General features: G+C 45.7%; 1 protein-coding gene across 1 annotated transcript; it reads left to right on the forward strand.

Annotated features, from left to right (window-relative positions):
- Positions 1-637: 637 nt before the first annotated feature.
- Positions 638-20,308, forward strand: LOC125294383 (NADPH oxidase activator 1-like). Its single transcript, XM_048243065.1, has 6 exons — positions 638-810; positions 1,270-1,447; positions 2,576-2,658; positions 2,874-2,982; positions 19,016-19,150; positions 20,142-20,308. Exons 1-6 carry the CDS (start codon positions 653-655, stop codon positions 20,235-20,237), a joined length of 759 nt encoding a protein of 252 aa, XP_048099022.1. The 5' UTR covers positions 638-652; the 3' UTR covers positions 20,238-20,308.

Consider the following 20,308-nt stretch of genomic DNA (forward strand, 5'->3'; position numbering starts at 1 on the left):
GGGAAATGGAACTATTACTTTGAGTAGTCCCACCATTTTAAGGATGCCTTTAAAGGAGAATTCCGGTGATTTTTCACATAGATTTGTTTTTCAAGGTCACCGAGTACTGTTGGTACGAGGAAAAAACCCCCGAAAACAATCGGTTCTACCTAGCTCTAATTGCTGCAGCTACAGTGCTATACTCTGGGGGTCATGAACATGCCCTCAGAGTGTAGCATTGTAGCTGCCTGTAGCTCTAGCTGTTGGCTGCAGCAATTTCGAGCTAGTTAGAACCGATTGTTTTCAGTTTTTTTTCCCATACTGACAGTACTCGTGACCTTGAGAAACGGATATCTATGTAAAAATTTGCAAGAATTCTCCTTTAATTATCATACAATTTGACTAATTAATGTAATGAATTAAAGGAAACCGGAAGAGTGACAATGTGTTTGTTTATGTGTGTGTTTGTTATTGTGCTGCATAACCAGTGGAGCCAAACATTAACCCTCAAGTGCAGTTTTTGCCATTCTCGGCTCATGGTGTCTGTCCCCGTAGTCACACAACCAGATGCAATTGCCTCCTCCCTCACCTATCTGCAGGAAATGTCAGGTAAACTTCCTGGTAGCCTGGAGTGGGCGGGAACACCGAGGCTGCTGATTCGACACACTTATGCATGTGCTATTTCCCTGTTGCCAAGCTTAGGGGCCACAACCTCAGAGGGAACCAAGAATCCCACACTGTTAATTCATATGTATCTTCTGCTGTAAGAGAAAACCTACTTTTGTCAGTTGGAGATCACTTGACTAGATTATTGTGGTGCTGGGAGTGTGGGTGAGTAGATCTTCAGATGTGCTTTTTTGCTTTTGGCACAAGGTGGCTAACAAACAAAACTGGCTCAACTTGTCTCACTTGTCAGATGTTATCTGTAGAACTCACTGGTGTTGTTTTTTTTTTATTTTTTTTTATTTGATTCACTGGCAATCATACTAAGCCCTGTGCTTGAAGATTAATGAACTATTTCTGATGCGATCTGAGAAAACCCTTCATATTGTGAAGTTTTACCAACTTATGATTCTGATCCCATCCTAGCAACATCCAAGATTTTGGGAGGATGGTATCCAGGATTTTGCTAGGGGACAGTGTCCAGAATGTTGCTAGGATAGTATCAGAATCTTAAGTTGGTGAAATTTCACCAGAGAGGGTGGAAACAAGGATTTTTGAGCGCACCATGTGCATTTCACCCATTTCATAATGAATCTCTTGCCTGAGCTGTGTGTGACTGTACCACAGGGCCATGTCAGACACAGAGCTACTGCGATTCTGGGACGAGGCCGTGAAGGCCGTGGATGCACGAGACTGGCAGGGCGCGCTCGCCAAGCTCGATGACATCAATAAGCCCACCGCCCGCACCCTGTTTGCGACCGCAGCCGCACATTTAGCCCTTGGTCAGCTGCAGCCAGCCATCCAGGTAAGTTACCAAAAGCAAATACGTCTTAGGGCCAATCTCAATTCTCTGTTTTACCCCTTCCCCTTCCCCTATCCCTTGTCCCTCGAAACCGAGTGGCAAGACATAGGGGTGAAGAATAGTCCCCTTGGAAATGAGATACCACTAGCCAACCATAAGGGAGAGCGGAATGATTGAAACATTTGAATTAACGTAATTTACAGAGATCGTACCACACTGAAAGCTAATGTTTTGTCACTAGCAACCTGTCTTCTGTCAAATAGGCTATCATTGCATTTTCAGCTCGGAATAAAACCGTTCAGGAATTATTTCAACAACAGCAGAACGTGTCTATGTTCGTTCGCAGCCTACCTCCTGGTCCGGGTGAATGAAACAGGGATGGGGGACAAAATAAACATGCAGTTTGCTATGTAAACATCCCACAACTCCTTCGATATTTTACAATAATATCCAAATGGTTGTTACTTGACATCAGAAGCAATCGCTACAGTACCTGTAATAGCCTATGCGAGGAGTCGGCAGCAGTAGGCCTATGCAGCATTCATATCAGACGAGTGGGAAAAAAGTTCAGCGAATTTAGCTGCTGTTGGACTTTACATTTCTGACATGGTATATGCTGCCAATTCGCGGGGTAGGCTATATCAGACATGGAAATATGTAAAATGTGAGACATTCGCGCAAATAATGATGTGCTGTTAACATTCACAAAACAGCGATTTTTGAAAACTTCCGCATGAAGAACAGGACCTTCAATATATGGTCACAAGATTGAATGCAACATAAAACAATTACCATTTTAATTTTATAATTCTTATTAATGCCAACATTTCATGTCAATGAATCTCTCGGTGTGCTTGTTTTTGTGTGTGAGCGGTGTATGTTGAGTATTTCTCTTACCCCTCGGTTTCAAGTAAGCTCCCGAACTTGCTTGGTTTTAAGAGGTATCTACCCCTTGCCCTTATCCCTACCCCTCGATCGAAATGAGAATTGAGATAGCCCTTCGTCTCACGTGCACGCGCAAAACTAAGGGGAAGGGATAAAATAGAGAATTGAGATTGGCCCTAGACTCCATACCTACGACAGGTGTCTACAACTTCCAGTTGTCCATTGCTCTCTTTTTTGTGTCCCTAGGCTTTAGACCAAACCATTGCCAAGGATGAGAGGCTTGCTGTTGGTTTTTTCCAAAGGGCTGGAGTCCTTTTGCTGGCTAATAGGTAGGGCCTGCTGTGTGGCTGTTATTATAACTAAATCAGGTCTCCTCCTTCATCGCTATGTACAGAGCGTATCACCACTAATGCACTCACTCATGTATTGAGAGTTCTGTCTAGACTTTATATACTTCTGGTTTTTGGTAGATTTTATACCTCTGGTTCCTTTTCTCTCACACGTTTCCTAATTCATTCACTCTCCCGCTCCATCTGTCTGTCAGACCCGAGGAAGCTCTCGCTGACTGCATATGGGCCAAGAAGCAAATGAGAGAGAACGCCGTCATTGACTATCGACAGCTGGGGCTGTGCTATAAACTCTACAGTTGGCAGGTACAGTAACCCCACAAGGGTATCAATTTCACACCTGGAAATTTAAGTTTCTCTGTGAATGTTAGGTTTCTTTGCAGAAGGAAAGCACGAATCCATTTTGGAAAGGTTTTTTGCAAAGTAACCAACAGTTCTTTTGAAAGGATGACCTGTGTTAACACTACTATCAGTGCATTTTGTACTTTTGGTAGATATTTTCAAACCCATTGTCAGGAGTGACCTGTGATTTAGCGTACTTTTAGACATGTCGTTTTTCCACAGTCCTGATTCCCCCGCTGTGCTATCTCTCAACAAAGGCTCCTTCAGTTATTATGAGAAATGCTGCAATAGCACAATAGCGACAAATCCACCTGCCTTAGACTAGATAAGATGCACACAACCAGCATTCTTGGCTAGTGAAGTTATGCCATGTTTCAAATTCAGCTGTCAAAGGAGACTGTGCTGTCTACAGTGGCCAATACATACAGCAGGGGGAATAATTATTGAATGTGTCAACATTTTTTTTCAGTAAGTGTACTTCTGGTGAGGCTATCCACATGACATTAGTATTGACTCAGGTAATCGACTATACAAAAATCCAAACATTTAAGTCCATAAGCAGAGTTATGTGTAATAAAGTGGAATGACAGAAGAAAAGAGTATTGAACACGCTAAGAAAAAGCAGTACACCAAGGCAAGGAATCTGTAAGTAGTTAGAGAGTAATTATCCCTCCTATGTGGGCAAATTAAAATAAGATGGGTTAGTACATAATGATGGGCTATAAAAGTTTTTTTGTTACCAAGGTGTCACACAAGAAACATTTCATGATGGGTAAAAGCAAAGAGCTCTCCCAAGACCATCGCAACCTTATTGTTGCAAAACATATCAATGGAACTGATTACAGATGCAGATACAGATTTCAAAACTTAAGAATCTTCCAGTAAGCAGCATTGGGGTCATTATCTGCAAGTGGAAGGAACACTGCATCATCAACCGGCCACGCACAGGAGCACCTTGCAAGATTCCTGATCAGGGAGTTAGAAGGATAGTCAGAAGAGTAGTCCAAGACCCAAGGATGGGGCAATGGGGTGCTTCATTTCGTTAAGTGCCTTCTCATGTTGGATGTGGATCCTCCATGATTTGAAACCAGGTTTTTGCAGTACTTGCATTTAGCCTTTAGATTTTTGCTCTCCTGGTCAAAGTGCATCCACACATTGTTCATCTTTTTGGTGCTCATGTTCAGAAACTTTGATCTTATTGACAGAGAGGGTAGCCTATATTATAATAATTAATTATTTGTTGTTGTTTTGTTAACAATAGAAAAGTTTGCCTAGGTCTAATGCTACTCTGCTACAATGTTTATTACCACTACTATATACTAATAGTAGGAATCTATTCTAATAAGTATTATAGGCTGCTAATACTAGGCAGCTAATATTATTATTAATCATAGCTATACTGTTAGGTAGCCTAACATAATATAATATAATATAATATAATATAATATAATATAATATAAAATAGTCTAATATAATAGCATCAAAACCACTCACGGGAAAGAAAGCAGTTTGAGCCAGACTGTTTATTTATTGTCTTAACCTAGCCTAAGCAATTGACTTTCAATGTAGACAATGTAAACAGGAACGTAGAAATGATGATGACAGTGAATAAATTATTATTATTGTTATTATTATTATTATTATTATTACTACTACTACTACTACTACTATTCTCATTGGGCCTATTATTATTATCACCTTGACACGAGAAAGTAGAAACTAGGCTACTCGCTCGCCTACAGATCCACTCATGACAATGTAGCCGGGCTGATTGACTGATTAGCATTCATAACAACATAACGTAACGGTCCGCCTGGCTGATCCAAATGACCCAGGTAGGCTAGCCTACTCAAGCAACTCCATACAGAGCTTGCAATGTTTCGGACTGTCTTCACGACCTAATTGCATTTTAAAGTAGGCTATCGTTGCAGAATATATGTTATTTCAGAAGTGAAAGCATGGCTTTTGTTGTAGATTTTCTTTTAACCTGACGAGGAGTTACTCGGCTCCTCTAAAGATCCACTCATGACAACGTAGCAGGCTGATTCGCTGACTTCGCACTCATAACAACAGTAACCGGCCCGCCTGGCTGATCCGACTGACTCAGGTAGGCTAGCCTACTCTCCATACAGAGCTTGCAATGTTTCGGACCGTCTTCGCGACCTAATTGCATTTTAAAGTAGGCTATGCGTGCAGAACATATGTTATTTCAGAAGTGAAAGCATGGCTTTTGTTGTGGATTTGCTTTTCACCTTGACGAGGAGTTACTGGCTCCTATAAAGATCCACTCATGACAACGTAGCCGGCTGATTCGCTGACTTCGCACTCATAACAACATCGCGTAACCGCCCGCCCGGGCTGATCCGACTGACTCAGGTAGGCTAGCCTAGCCTACTCAAACAACTCCATACAGAGCTTGCAATGTTTCGGACTGTCTTTGCGACCTAATTGCATTTTATAGTAGGCTATGCGTGCAGAACATATGTTATTTCAGAAGTGAAAGCATGGCTTTTGTTGTGGATTTGTTTTTCACCTTGACGAGGGGCCCTTCTTCGCTGTGCAGGCGTCACAGCAGTGAACATGCAGTTCAACGTCCAGCCGGGATGCATCCCGCCAATAGAAGTGGCTTCTCAGCGTGAAAAAGAGTCGTTGCAATGCGAAATGAGCCGCCCCACTGCCCCATGCACATGTTCCAGTACACAGGCTCGTAATCCAGCAGGAACCAGCAACTGGAAAATGTCAGATTGTCTATCGGGAGCTCGCCAGTGTCTATACAACAGTCCTTGACGGGCTACTAATCCTGGCCACTGTGAATAAATCACTTTGGTCTCTGGATCGAGTGCTGATACGTCAGTCCATGGCGGTTGCTGACCGTCTTCGATCCATGACCACACTTTCGACCGGCGTGGTGTCCCCGATTGCGCCTTCCGGATCTCCCCTTCCTTGACATCATCGCCCACCGGGCGACTCTTGGCGTCCCGCGGCCCCAGCTGCCGCTCTGCAGTGCTGTGTTGTGGCGTTAGGCTGCGCTGTCTCCGTCCCTCGATCACTGTAGCTGGTAGCGGAAGGCGGCGACGACCTCCCCTGGTGCTGCTGGCGTGGCGTTGACTCTCGCTGGCGTGAAGCTGGCGGCGGTGGTTTTCTTTGATGGCGAAGCGCTGGCGAAGATGGAGTCTCGGGCTGGCGTGCTGCTGACGGCGTTGGCTCCCTCACTGGCGTGCTGTTGGCGGCGTTGACTCTCGTTGTCACGATGCTGGCGAGCGTTGAAATCAGCGACTCTCTCTCTCTGCCAGCGGTGATGCAGCCTGTAGCTGAAGAGCGGGCTCCAGTTGGGCCGCGGCCAGGCTCCTCTCCTCCCTCCGGTGGCAGTGTTGGCACTGGTCTGCTGCACACGGACGCCTGGACAGGGCGTCCGCGTTGCCGTGAAGGCAACCCGCCCGGTGTCGAATCTCCATGTCGTCTCCATGTCCTGGAGCGCCTCCAACCGGCGACCCAGCTGGCCCTCTGGTTCTTTGAAGTTCAGCAGCCAGGTGAGCGACGCGTGGTCCGTTCTCAGCAGGAACCGTTTGCCGTAGAGGTAGGTTCGGAAATGGCGCACTGCCACCACCACAGCCAACAGTTCTCTGCGGGTCACGCAGTAATTCTTCTCAACTTGGTCCAGTGAGCGGCTGAAGTATGTGACCACTTGCTCGCCCTGCTCGCCTGCTTGTTAGAGGACGGCGCCGACGCCCACATCGCTGGCGTCGGTGTCCAGGATAAACGGCAGTCGAGGGTCAGGGAAAGCGAGCACTGGGGCCTCACATAAGCCCTCCGCAGCCGCCGGAATGCCGCGTCGCACTCCTGTGTCCACTCGAAGAGCTGGCCTTTGTGCGTCAATCGATGCAGCGGGCTGGCGACTGTAGCAAAGTCCCGAATGAGGTGCCGGTAATATGACGCCAGGCCCAGGAAGCTCCGCAGCTCAGCACCGTCGCGTGGAACAGGCCAACGTCTCACCATCTCCACCTTAGCTGGGTCGGTGGCCACTCCGGCAGCCCCCACGACATGGCCCAGGAACCCGGTTTGCCTCCGTAACAGGTGGGACTTTTTCGGGTGCAGTTTGAGCCCAGCACCTCGTATGGCGTCGAACACCTTCTCCAGATGTCCTATGGCACCATTGAAGTCTGTTGCATGACACAGGATGTTGTCCAGGTAAACCACGCAGCATGTTCGTGGAATGCCCGCCAGGACACGCTCCATCAGCCGCTCGAAGTTCGCTGGCCCGTTGCATAGGCCGAATGGAAGTACCCGGATCTGCCACAGCCCTTGCCCGATGGTGAGCGCTGTCTTGGCCGAAGCTTCGGGGCTAGCTCAATCTGCCAGTAGCCACTGCGCAAGTCCAGCTAGCTAAACCAGCAGGAGCCGGCAATGCTGTCCAGCGCATCGTCAATGCAGGGGAGCGGGTAGGAGTCTTTCCGGGTTACCTGGTTGAGGCGCCTGTAGTCAACACAGAACCGCCACGAGCTGTCCTTCTTCCGGACGAGTACAGCTGGCGCAGCCCTGTAGGCCCAAGCGGACCTGGATGAGACCTGTTGTTTTCGAGGCTTGAGTTTCGCGGGCTTGTGTGGGGAGGGGCGGAGACTCAGCAAGCGGACCCTGGATGAGACCTGTTGTTTTCAAGGGTTTGAGTTTTCAAGGGCTTGTGTGGGGAGGGCGGAGTCTTGGATGGCGAGCACTCTTTTGGGAGTTTGCTTTCTGCAGGCTTGTGTGGAGCGAAGTTGGCGGGTTCTTCGTCGCCAGCTCTCCGCTTTTCGTGCTCTGTCTTCCCGCGTTGTGTGCAACACTCGCTGCTCGTCCCCTAAGTTGTAGTATGAACGGGAAATGTCCACCACAGCCCCCATTTCTCTAGCACGTCCAGGCCAAGAATGCAATCTTCCTGAATGCTAGCCAACCAAAGCTGGCGGCTCGCTGTCTCACCGTTGATGCACACACACACCACTTTTGTCCAAACAGTTCCTTCGCTCTCGGTAACTGTGGTGATACGATGTTTTTGTCTCTTCCCAGCCTCTGGGTCACCCAGCTACCAGCGTGCGGGTAAGAGACCGGGCGCACTAGCGAGATGGTGGAGCCAGTATCGATCAAGGCGACACCCACGTGTCGATCAAAGGCTGTGAAGTCCGTCCTAGCGCGTGCAGTCCACATAGAGTCCTCTTGTTTGGCCGAGCCGGCTCAGCCGTATGCAGTCCCATAGCCAGGAAGGTAGTGAAACTTGAAGGTGGCATCCCTCCCGCCGTGCCACCTCCCTCTAGGTTGACTGGGGCGCACGCGTGAGGGGTGCTGGGGCGGGACAGTACCTCACGATGTGCCCGGCTCACCACACCGGTAGCATCCGTCTCCGCTGGCGGCCTCTTCCCACTTCCCGTGGGTGGCTTTGTGGTGGCTGTGCTGTGGTCTGCGGCGTCGTCTCAACTCCTCCCGTCTTCCTCCATCGATGTCTGACATCACGCAATGCCTCGACTCGTTGTGTGGAAGAGGTTTTCCCCACCGTTCAGCCTCGCCAGCGCCCGCGACTAGCGAGCTGGGGCGCTCAGGAAAGGTGTTCTCTCAGCTGCTCGGGATGGATGCCTCGCGACAAACGGCTTCCAGTGCCATCTCTTCATGTAGACTCTGGCTGTGCGTTGGGTAGCCCCGCCCAGGACATACAGCTGCAAGTCAGCCCATGAACTTGCCCAGTCTAGCAGCCCTTATTGCCCGTCTGGGCGAGTTGTTCTCGAGCATCGCTGGTGAAGATTCTCTGGCCGAATCGTCATTGCAGAGCGGCTTCGATTGCGGTCCAGGTTGCTTGCTCTGCCTGTGGCAGGTCTTCTAATACTTGTAGCGCTTACCCCTCCAGGGCCAACGCCACCTGTACGCCCATTCTCCCCGCCGACCAGCCATTCAGCTCGGCTGCCAGACGGACCTGCACCAGGTATGTCGCCAGCGGCCTCTCACCATTGTAGCGGGGCAATTTGGCGTTGGAGCGCCCTTCTGCCGCCGTCGCACCAGGGACCGGCCGATTTCCCTCTCTCCCGTGTGGAGCGGGTTCCAGTGGCGGGATGCTGCCATCAGCCCGGTTCGTCTCCTCCTGTGGCCTGGGGCGGGCTTCTTCGTTACGGTCACGCTGCAGGCTGGCTCCGTCTGCTGGGCTCAGTAGGTGGCCATGGGTGAGCGCGCTGTCGTAGAGTCGCCTTGGCAGGAAACTCATCATCGCCGGGATATCGGTTGCAGCTTTCTCCTCCCGTCCAGTAGGGGTCGACATCCCACTTCTGACTCCAATGTAACAAACTGCAAAGTTGTCTCAGAATGGTTTTATTGGTTAAGCACCAAAACACACCATCACATAATTCCGGGCCAGACCTGGCCCTTATGCTCCAGCACTAAACATCTATATGAGGCTGTATCTACAACACACACTAGTTAGACCCGGTTATGAACACTGTAATCAACTATAAACATAAACACGACAGACAGGACGCACAACATTGGTAACTTGCATGATTAACATTAACATTTAACATAACACATCACCTGAACAGCATCATGGGAGCACAGTCATAAGTCAGCTAGGCTCAGTTCGTTACACTATTAAAGAATCCAATCCTGTTGTTGCCCCTGCTATTTATCAATGTAGCCTTTTATTGTTTTTTTTGCCATGAATCGTCTGAGCTGTGATGAAATCATGTGTTGTTTAAAGTTGGGACGATTACTGTAGGCCTAGGCTATACTGCCCATATTGGAATAAAAAAAAGGCCCACCCTAGGTCTACTTTGCAAAAGTCCACTCCGTTGAAAAATCCTGGCTACGCCACTGTTAATGACCTTGTGTCGGAATGGCAGGACGTTTGAAAAAAAAGGTCAAGTGTCGCTACTCCGACAATGGAGAAAAAATTTTTTCGCAGTAGTGGAACGCTTGAAAATTAATGTTAATGCCGCCACTTCGACAATTAGACGCCAATGTCTAAGTAGCGGCATGTCGGAATAGCTGCATGTAACCATCTGCATCTCCGTTCACCAAAAGCTAAGTTTGTGCTAACCCATTCGCACAAATAATATCCTATGTTATGTTTTCTGATTGTTAACGTGAGATATGTCTCCATGTTGGGCAGTGTAGTGATAATGCATAAGGTAGCCAATGTTCACGTCACATGAGCCAGCTGCTTGTTCTGTAGGCTAAAAGTATTTCTGTCCCTCCCAATCTGCGTTAGAATGGTGTGTTAAGTAGACAAAATTTCTAAAAACCTCCTGGGGAACCCCCCGACACGACAAACACATGCACTTTTGAAAAGCTTGAAACGTCCATATGTGTAACCCATATATTAAGTTATAGGCTAGTGACAATGACCACACATTTTTGAGATACCCCTACCGGAGGTAGAACTAAAAGCAACAATGTTTTTCCTCATCTCTAAGGTCTCCCATATATGAAATGGATTCTTGGCTAAAAATATTTTACTGCTAAGATTGTTAAATTAACAGATATTGTTATACACCCCAAAACCAAAAAAGGACTAAAATATAGCCTGTCCGTATGGGAGTTAAGGCATATAAACTAGTGCAGATCAATCACACAAGCTCTGAGAACTTTGAAACTTGCCATGTTTATAGCCGGGAAGTTGCTTTACCTACTAGAAAAGACTGGATGTGAATATCTTGATGTATGGAATGAATAGAGACATGTAAACACATACCTAAAATAAGCGGACATGCAAAAAATGAATATCTATGCAGAATGTTTTCATTTACTTTGTGGCTGCTTTACCAGGGATTATCATAGAAACACATATGATGGCTTGTTGGAAAGGTGGGGTTGTACTAAATCCAACAGTACCAAATATGTAAATATAGTATGACAAATGAGGGTGTTCTGTCACTCAATGTATGAGGTGTCCAAAATGAAAGAAAACAGAACACTGGCAAAATACAGTCTCAAGTCCAAATCACATTATCAGTGGTGAGAAGAATGTTGACAAATTCATTGTTACTGCAAGGTAAGTGCTGATCTATATTTACATTTAATAATGATACATTTCATATGAAACACATATGAATCCAATTGAATCAGGTTAATAGACCAGCAGTGGACAGTAGAGCCTACACTGCTTACTTCACCCCTAAGTAGCTAAACAGTTAGTTGTAGAAACTACTTTCACCAGCTGAGAAAGTACTTAGCCCTCTGACTAATGTTGCGTGTAATTCAACTTGATTTGCATTTCAATGAAAATTTCCCTTTTCACTAGTCTCTTGAATTATGGAGGATCCAAAGCTTGTGGGAAACATTTTTAAGGGCAAGAAAAAAGATCCCCATGTCCAAAACCCCACTCCAACGTATACTTACCCTTGCTCAGCAGAGAGAGAGATGGTGATGTCCTCCAAATCCTTTCCTCCAAAATCAAAGTTTCATATCATGTATCATGTATAGCGAACTACTGCAGTTAGACAAAAATCAGTGAGCAGCAGCAAGTTGCAAATGTTGAGAGTGAGAGCACATCTGCACCAAGAAGGCTGAGTAGGGCTGATAAAACATCATTTCAAATACGGAGAGATTGTTTCATTTGTGGGAAGGCCAGCTCTAAACCAGAACCTCTGACAGCAATTTCAACTGGAACAGTCGCAAGTACCAGAGACAAGGTCCTTCAGGCAGCTTCTGAAAGGCTTGATGAAGATGTACATCTTCGAATTCTTGCATGCCCAGATAGATAGATAGATAGATAGATAGATAGATACTTTATTGATCCCCAAGGGGTCAATCTCTTTGCATCTGATCAGATCTCTTTGCATATGATACCAAATACCATAAAAGGCCTTGTACACTACATCTCTAAATGAAATATAGCAGAAGCCATAGAAAAGAATAAAAAAAGCAGACCAATATCTATAACAAACAGGGATGGATTACTGCACGGGCCAACCGGGCCCAGGCCCAGGGGGCCAAGGGGTCAGGGGGCCCTAAAGCCCAAGCCTTTGCATGGAATCATTGCCTCTATATAAACAAATCAGGATGTAGGGTATGAATCTGATTGAATTTAGTACTGGCCATCCCCAAAATGCACCAGAATACAGGAAATCACATCAAACAAATTAAAAATGTATTGGGGGAGGATCCCCAACCCCCCCCCTCCCACATATGCGACAATTAGTGGGGGGCCCTTAATACATCTGGGCCCAGGGGCCCGAAAGTTCATAATCCATCCATGATAACAAAGCCTTTATTAAACTCACTGAAGACATTGATAAAACAGTATTGTTCAAAGGTATGAAAGTGAGGACTCTCAACTCTTTGACTGATAGCTATGAGAACATACTAAAGACCATTGCTGAGCAAGAAGGTGTGTCAACACAAGAAATATAGATCAAGGACAGTGGTGTCTACATCCCAACTGTTCTCACTTGAGTTGCTGAACAAGGAATTGTTGATGCAGCCATCGACAACTTTTACCAAAATGAAGACTCCCTGGATGGGAAGTGTACAACTCATGCTATGACGCCTGTTGTGTTCTGAAGAGGCCAAGTCTCCACAGCAGATAAATGCCTAGGACAGGTTCCCTCAGGTTCAGAGGTCTCTCACCACCTTAAACACGTTTGATATGAATGGAGATAAACTTTACAGTTACATTTTGTCCATTCTTTTACGCTTCACATCCAGGGTGTCTTCATTTTGGTCAAAGTTGTTGATAGCTGCATCAAAAATTCCATGTTCAGCAACTCCAGTGGGGCCAGTTGGGATGTAGACACCACTCTCTGTCCTTGATATCTGCAGGGCCGTTTTAAGGAATTTGGGGGCCCCAAGCAAAATGGACATGGAGGCCCCCACCCACCCACCGCACGCAAAGCCTACAGGAACCACAGCATAGCCATACAGTTTAAATTCACCCACACTTTATATAAATGAAAAAAATGTTGACAGTGCAAATACTGCTGTTGCATATATATGCTTAGCCTTAGTTTTGAACATTTTGAACATTTGCAAAAACACCACCATACTATAAAATCCAATGTCAGCTTCTTCCTCATGAAGGATGAAGTTGATGGTGTACCTGGGAAAATAATTGAAAAAAGAATCTGAGATTACCTGTGAAGTACGTTTGACCATTTCACTGTTAGCATATTGGAAATGGTCATTAACAGCTCAGCGAGAGAAATTCACTCTACCTTCATCAGTGGAGGTATCCTTAGGAAGAGCCTGAGGGCTGAGAAATTTAAGCAAAGCACCTTGAGGGAGAAAGAAAAGATATGTTAGCATTTTCATATTTTGATATTTACATGTAGAAGGGATGCAGCTGCTTTCACAACTACCAATGCTTACTGTAAAAACATCCCAAGCTAATGTTATACATGGACCCAGGCCTACTTGTATCTTAACATAGCATTTAAGCATTCTGCTGTTTGAGAATTAGACAGACGCACCCCGTGCTTTAAAGACAGTAAACAGCTGGCATGCATGAATACTGCTAGACATGAATGTTCTTCATTCTCAACTAAATAAACAAAAGATAGACTACCTTATGAATCGTGCAGGCGGACTAAACCATTTAGCTCTTTAGCAAGGGAGAGTGAGGGTGACCTTACACAGTTTTCACTATGTTTTGTATACAAAATCCAGTCAGACTTTAAATTTCGTCTGACATTCATTTTGACATTTAATTTGGAAGTTAAAATATTCAGGTAAAATAAATATATGGTGGAAATAAGTATTGAACGCTTATTTTTTTTTTCAGTAATTAGCCCAAACTTCCAGTGAGTCTATTCGAAATTTTCACCAAACATTATATTAACACACATATAAAAAAATCCAAACATAAGAGTTTTGTGTATTAAAGTGGAATGACACAGGAAAAAAGTATTGAACGTGCCTACTGAAATTTCTTCAATACTTTGTGGAAAAGCCTTTGTTTGTAAAGGCAGCTTCAAGACATTTCCTGTATGACAAAACTTATTGGTCTTGAGTATCAGGTCTGATTTTGGCCCATTGTTCTAAACAGATTCCAGGGGTCCCTCTTGTGAATCCTGATCTTTAGTTACTTCCAGAACTATTTAATTGAACTGGCTGCCTTCAAGTCTTTCTGGAGCTTTCTCCGAGTGGTCCTTGGCTCTTGGAATTGACTATCCTTCTGACTCCCTGGTCAGAAATAAGGAGATCCTGTGCATGGCCGGTTGATGATGCAGTGATGTTTCTTCCACTTGCAGATAATGGCTCCCATGCTGCTTACTGGAAGATTCGGATGTTTTGAAATGCATCTGTAACCAGTTTCATTGATATGTTTTGCAACAATAAGGTTGCAAAGGTCTTGGGAGAGCTTTTTGCTTTTTATCCATCATGAAATGTTTCTTGTGTGACACCTTGGTAATGAAAAACCTTTTATAGCCCATCAATATGTAGGCTACTAACCAAGCTTATATTAATTTGCACAGATAGAAAGGATAACTACTCTCTATACAGATTCCAGCTCGTTCCTTCCCTTTCCCTTGCCTTAGTGCTTTTTTCTTAGCGTGTTTAATACTTTTCCCCTGTGTTATTCCACTTCATTACATGACTCTACTTATGGAGTTGTTTGGATTTTTTATGTGTGGATTACCTGAGTTATTACTAATGCCTGGTGAAAATGTTGTGCCCCCTGTATTCCACTTTTCACGGGCCTTCTCCTCCATTGGGGCCCTATACTTCCCACTTTCTCCCCAGTCTGGCCCTTTAATCTGCTGAACCTTCTGCTCGTTTCCAAATAAAAAAAAACTCTCTGCAACTCAATATTGGCCTGCCTGCCTCAGCTGCCTGTGAGGGGCTTTTCAGTTGTGCTGGATTACTGTTCACTGCAAAGTGACCCAAGGATGAGTGCAGCTAACTTTGAAAATCAACTACTGCTCAAACTTAAAGGAGAACTCGGTGATTTTTTCACATAGATCTCCATTTCTCAACGTCCTTTTCAGGCAAGTACCTACCTCCCTTTCGGCCATATTGCAACACTTTTTGGGCACTTATCGTGCATCTATTTCAGCAGAAATGCGTGTGTGTAAGGCTTCATGACACCAATCTTGCTCCAGCAGCGAGATCACAACAGATGATTGGCACGATGTCTTCACAGCACACCACATGATTGGCTCAATGTATTTTACAACACACCACATGATTGGCTCAATTTATTCACATGTCGACGCGTTTTGTCCTTGAAAGGGTTGTGATATGTGTAGACATATGATGTGTAGACAACTGCCATATTGGCGTTACAAACTAACCCCATGCATTACTATGGAGGATTTTTTTGAGTGCTGTATCTCCTCATTAGAAAGTCTTTGGTAAAACTGGTTGTTCTGGTATCCCCCAAAAAAAAAAGTAACTAAGTAACTTTTTACTTAAAGTACATTTTAAATGAACTACTTTTTACTTTTACTTGAGTACATTTTCAGATCGGTATTTTAACTTGTACTTGAGTAATATTTCATCAAGGTATTGGTACTTTTACTTGAGTACAATATTTTCGTACTTTTTTCACCTCTGGTAACCATATTTCGTCCATCCGGAAAAAAAAAGTTGCGCTAACTGTTTTATTTTGTTACAAGCAGCATGGGCCGTCAGGCAGGTAGTTAACATAAAAAATGTTTTTGCTAGGCTAGCCTTCCTCCTGCGACATTACACCATTTGTACAAGACAAGTAGAGCTATTTTATCCAGTGTAATTTATCACTTACCACTATCTTGTTTTTTCTTGTCATCCTCTTCCTTTCTCTTCTTTCTTTTCTGGCTTCCGGACGCATAACTCCGCTTCATTATGACTGCGAGGTTTTATATTTTCCTGGCAGCAGAGATCACAAACTTGGCTGGCTGGCTGCTGTCAGCAACTACTGAGAGGGGCCCCCTTGAGGGGGATCCCGGTATTGCCGGTAACAGTGTCGTTGCACTTTACTGCATTGACTATCAAAGGGGCGCTCACAGTTTGTCGTTGCATTTTATTCTTAACCAGTCGTTGTCTTGGGGCCCCTGGCCAGCTCGGGGCCCCAAGCAATTGCTTGGTTTGCTTGCCTTCTAGCGACGGGCCTGGATATCTGGTCTGCTGCAACAGATGTGTCCCATTGCACTGAGCTCATTGATGACTGTCTTACTACCAAACTCATGATGTATCAAAATGGGAAGTCCCAGTGTGATTGGCGTATGGATGTGACAGCTCTGTTCAATGAGATCATGACAAATTGCGATAACACACAGATTCTCCTTTGAAGCTGGGTCATCATCACATGTTTGGTAATTTCTGTGGGCATGTTAATCAACACAACAGTTCACAAAGTCATACAGGATGTTGGGTACAAACTTGCTGCATTGGAAACATAATAGACAGTCACTGCTGACATAATACTCACTGTCATGCTCTACCTGAGCCGTGCTTTTCCTCAATATGTCTGCAGCCCTGTGTAATATTTGGATTTTGGAAAGACTCTGACTTGTCTGTGGAAGTGTAGTCTCAGTCTACTGTTATTTCTGTGAGTTTAGCAGCTTCCCTCAGTGCACAATATGGTCATACTATCTGAGCAGATCAGATCTGACTGTTTTGGATGTGGAACAAATGCAAGCCTGTCTTTGTAATGCTGCATCAGCTTTTCCTTTAGTTTCCAGGATCTATATTTCTTGTGTTGAACTATGGACACACCTTCTTGCTCAGCAATGGTCATTAGTATGTTGTCATAGCTATCAGTCAAAGAATTTATACTTCATTTAGAGATGTAGTGTGCAAGGCACATTTTATGGTATTTGGCATCATATGCAAAGAGATCTGGGCATGAAAGAATTTGAATGTATCAAGCCTTTCAGAAGCTGCCCGAAGGACCTCTGGTACTGGGGACAGCCGTGGCCTACTGGTTAGGGGTTCAGGCTTGTAACCGAAGAGTTACCAGTTTGATCCCCGACCCAGAAGGGAAAAAAAGGAAAAAAAGGCGGGGAAGTGGTTGAGCACTGCTCTCCCATGCCCACATCCACGGTGCCCTTGAGCAAGGCACCTCACCCCTCACTGCTCTCCCATGCCCACATCCACAGTGCCCTTTGAGCAAGGCACCTCACCCCTCACTGCTCTCCCATCCCGCGGTGCCCTTGAGCAAGGCACCTCCCCCTCACTGCTCTCCCATGCCAGGCACCCACGGTGCCCCTCAAGGCACCCCCTCACCCCCCATGCCCACATCCACGGGTGCCCTTGAGCAAGGCACCTCACCCCTCACTGCTCTCCCATGCCCACATCCACGGTGCCCTTGAGCAAGGCACTGCTCTCCCCTCACATCCCCCTCACTGCTCTCCCATGCCCACATCCACGACATCTCCCCCCTCACTGTGCCCAGTGCCCTTGAGCAAGGCACCTAACCCCTCACTGCTCTCCCATGCCCACATCCACATCCACGGTGCCCTTGAGCAAGGCACCTCACCCCTCACTGCTCTCCCATGCCCACATCCACGGTGCCCTTGAGCAAGGCACCTAACCCCTCACTGCTCTCCCATGCCCACATCCACGCGGTGCCCTTGCACCTAACCCCCTCACTGCTCTCCCCCATTGACGGTGCCCTTGAGCAAGGCACCTAACCCCTCACTGCTCTCCCATGCCCACATCCACGGTGCCCTTGAGCAAGGCACCTAACCCCTCACTGCTCTCCCATGCCCCACATCCACGGTGCCCTTGAGCAAGGCACCTAACCCCTCACTGCTCTCCCATGCCCACATCCACGGTGCCCTTGAGCAAGGCACCTAACCCCTCACTGCTCTCCCATGCCCACATCCACGGTGCCCTTGAGCAAGGCACCTAACCCCTCACTGCTCCTCGAGCGCCGCTGTAATAAGGCAGCTCACTGCTCCGGGTTAGTGTGTGCTTTACGTCATTGTGTTCACTTTGTGCTATGTGTGTTCACGGATGGGATAAATGCAGAGACCAATAAAATTGTTATAGTAAAATATGTAGATTTTTTGTAGATTATTTTTCATGTAGCCTTGGCAACTAGCCATCTTGTATAGGCCTGAGTAATATGCAAATGAAATTACACTTGTTAAACTCACCTCAACAAGTCTTTTGCAATCATTTAACCCGCTGTGAGCAATGCTAAAGTCGCTGTTACAAACAGTGCAGTGTGCAAGACTGTAATTATATTTTAATCTTATGAGACAATTGGGTATACTTTTGTGTAGTCTGATGTGAAATGGGTCTTAAATCTTCCTTTTCAAGGGGCACTGACTCTGCCATGACGCTCCTGTTCCTAGATGCACTGACTGAACTGATTAATTAAGTTTATGAGAAAAGAGATAAGCACACTTACACTGAAAACTGATTGATTGATTTAGCAAAAATGACCAGCTCTCTGTCTTGGATGCGCTTCAGGCCTTCAGGCACAAAAGCACCACTCCTCTCTCTCTCCCTCTCCGTTGTGTGCGCGTTAAACTCATATGCACACGCGATTTTAAGTCTGGTCTGGCTTGCGTGCTCTTGTTCGCTCTAGGTACCGGGAGATTTTATGTAATTTGTGGGCGTCAGGAAGCCGCTATCAATATGTGGGAGACTCCCAAAACTTCGGGAGACTTGGGATGTCTAGCTAGACAGCACTTTGTCGCCAGCACAGGACGTACAATGTACCTTAATGTTGTCGTGTTTAGCTGACACAAACTCAAAGTAATGACTGATGAAATGTGCATCTCTCTCTCTCCCTTCATTGTTGTTTACGTTTGTGTCGCTGCGTGGTTTTACATGTGAATTGTCCTCATGCTGAAACTTGAGCATAGCCTACATGACATTAATCCCCAAGACAAAAAGAAAGCAAAGAATATATATTTTTACTAAGGAAAATGACAAAAATAGTAACACACAGTAACTTAGATAAGTAACTTTAATCTGATTACTGGTTTGTAAATAGTAGCGCGTTAGATTAGGCCTACTCTTTACCGAAAAAAGTGGTCAAAATAGACTAACGCGTTACTGGCATCACTGAGATCAACTCAACCCATATTACGTTGCTCTTCCTGATTGACAGGTGCTTTACAATGCAGCTGCAGTGCACGTCAGGATGGGCCACTGGGATAAAGCCCGGGACATCCTGTTAGCCGCGGCCGAGGAGAAAGGCGGGGCTCGTGGTGGCACTGTGGAGGCAGCACTGGACAGCATCTCGGTGAGTTGAGAGTCCTACTCCCACGGCGAAGCCAGCTATGCTTCTTCAATTCTAAAAGGTTTAAAACGGCTCCTTTCGTGAATTTAATGTTAGTGAGTAATCAGAAGATGGCAGAATCTTTAAATTCCCAGTCAAACACCTTCCTGTGATCATCTGATATCATACCTGTCAACACTCCCGTTTTTCCCGGGTTTCTCCCGTATTTCAAGGTCATCTCCCAGCACCCTCACGTTTTGTTATTTCTCCCGGAAAACTCCCGTAATTTGCATGGCCATCAAACTTCATTTTAAAATAATTGATCCATTCAGGTTGCCAGATTGTGTATGAAATACACCCTACGCATACACGATCCCTTAGTTTCAATTTCAACCGTTTTGTCAGGCTAAAACCTGGCAACCCAAAACCCAAATAAGGAAGCGGGTGCCGACTGCGCAGCCTGAGTCTCGTCGTAAGCAAAGCGGGCTAGTTGAATGGCCTACTCCAGAACTAGCTGTTGTGAAATTGTTGGGAATTTAATTGATTAACACATCACATAAACTGTTATTGAGTGTTGTTGATACACTGAACTTGTGCCCTCGGAACCAATTCGACAGCAAGCAGCTTTGGAGTTTTGGAAGTAGGCTGCAGGCAGGCAGCTGGTGGATATAACTGGCATGCGTAAGGTTAAGGTAAAAGCAACGACCGAAATGCAGTGTTGAAACACGTGTATGAAACGTATTAAATATGCAAACACAGATCCGGTATAAACACTGCCCCTACCTAAAAAAAAAAAAATCTCTCGTTTTTGGAAAGCTAAATGTTGACAGGTATGTCTGATATTGAAACTGTTTCATTAATTTGGGTTTTCATTTAAAATTATTTGTACCAAGTCCTTTTAGATTTAGATGTTGTTAACTGAGTTGACTGATTAATTACTATTTATTTATGCATTTAGCCCAAAGTGACTCACTGAAATGGTGTGGGAGTGCTGTAACAGGTTGTCTCTGCCTAGAGGAAGGAGGTCCTGGCTCCTCTCCTGGTCCCAGAGGGAGATGTGTTCAGACCCAGGAAGGAGGACGTTGAACAGCTCAAGCATCCCATCCCATAGTAGGGCTTAGCTAGCATCTAGGTGTCGCTGTCTGGATTTGTTGAGGGTTAGTTTTGTCTCTTTGTTTTCTT

Source organism: Alosa alosa, chromosome 5 (assembly GCF_017589495.1).
Source record: "Alosa alosa isolate M-15738 ecotype Scorff River chromosome 5, AALO_Geno_1.1, whole genome shotgun sequence".
Lineage (NCBI taxonomy): Eukaryota > Metazoa > Chordata > Actinopteri > Clupeiformes > Clupeidae > Alosa > Alosa alosa.

Excerpts from the sequence above, each read along its gene's own strand:
- LOC125294383 (XM_048243065.1), top strand. The coding sequence starts at position 653 with ATGTGCTATTTCCCTGTTGCCAAGCTTAGGGGCCACAACCTCAGAGGG. Across the intron at positions 811-1,269 it reads TTGTGGTGCTGGGAGTGTGG|GGCCATGTCAGACACAGAGC; the intron begins GTGAGTAGATCT and ends ACTGTACCACAG. Across the intron at positions 19,151-20,141 it reads CAGCACTGGACAGCATCTCG|AGGAAGGAGGTCCTGGCTCC; the intron begins GTGAGTTGAGAG and ends GTCTCTGCCTAG.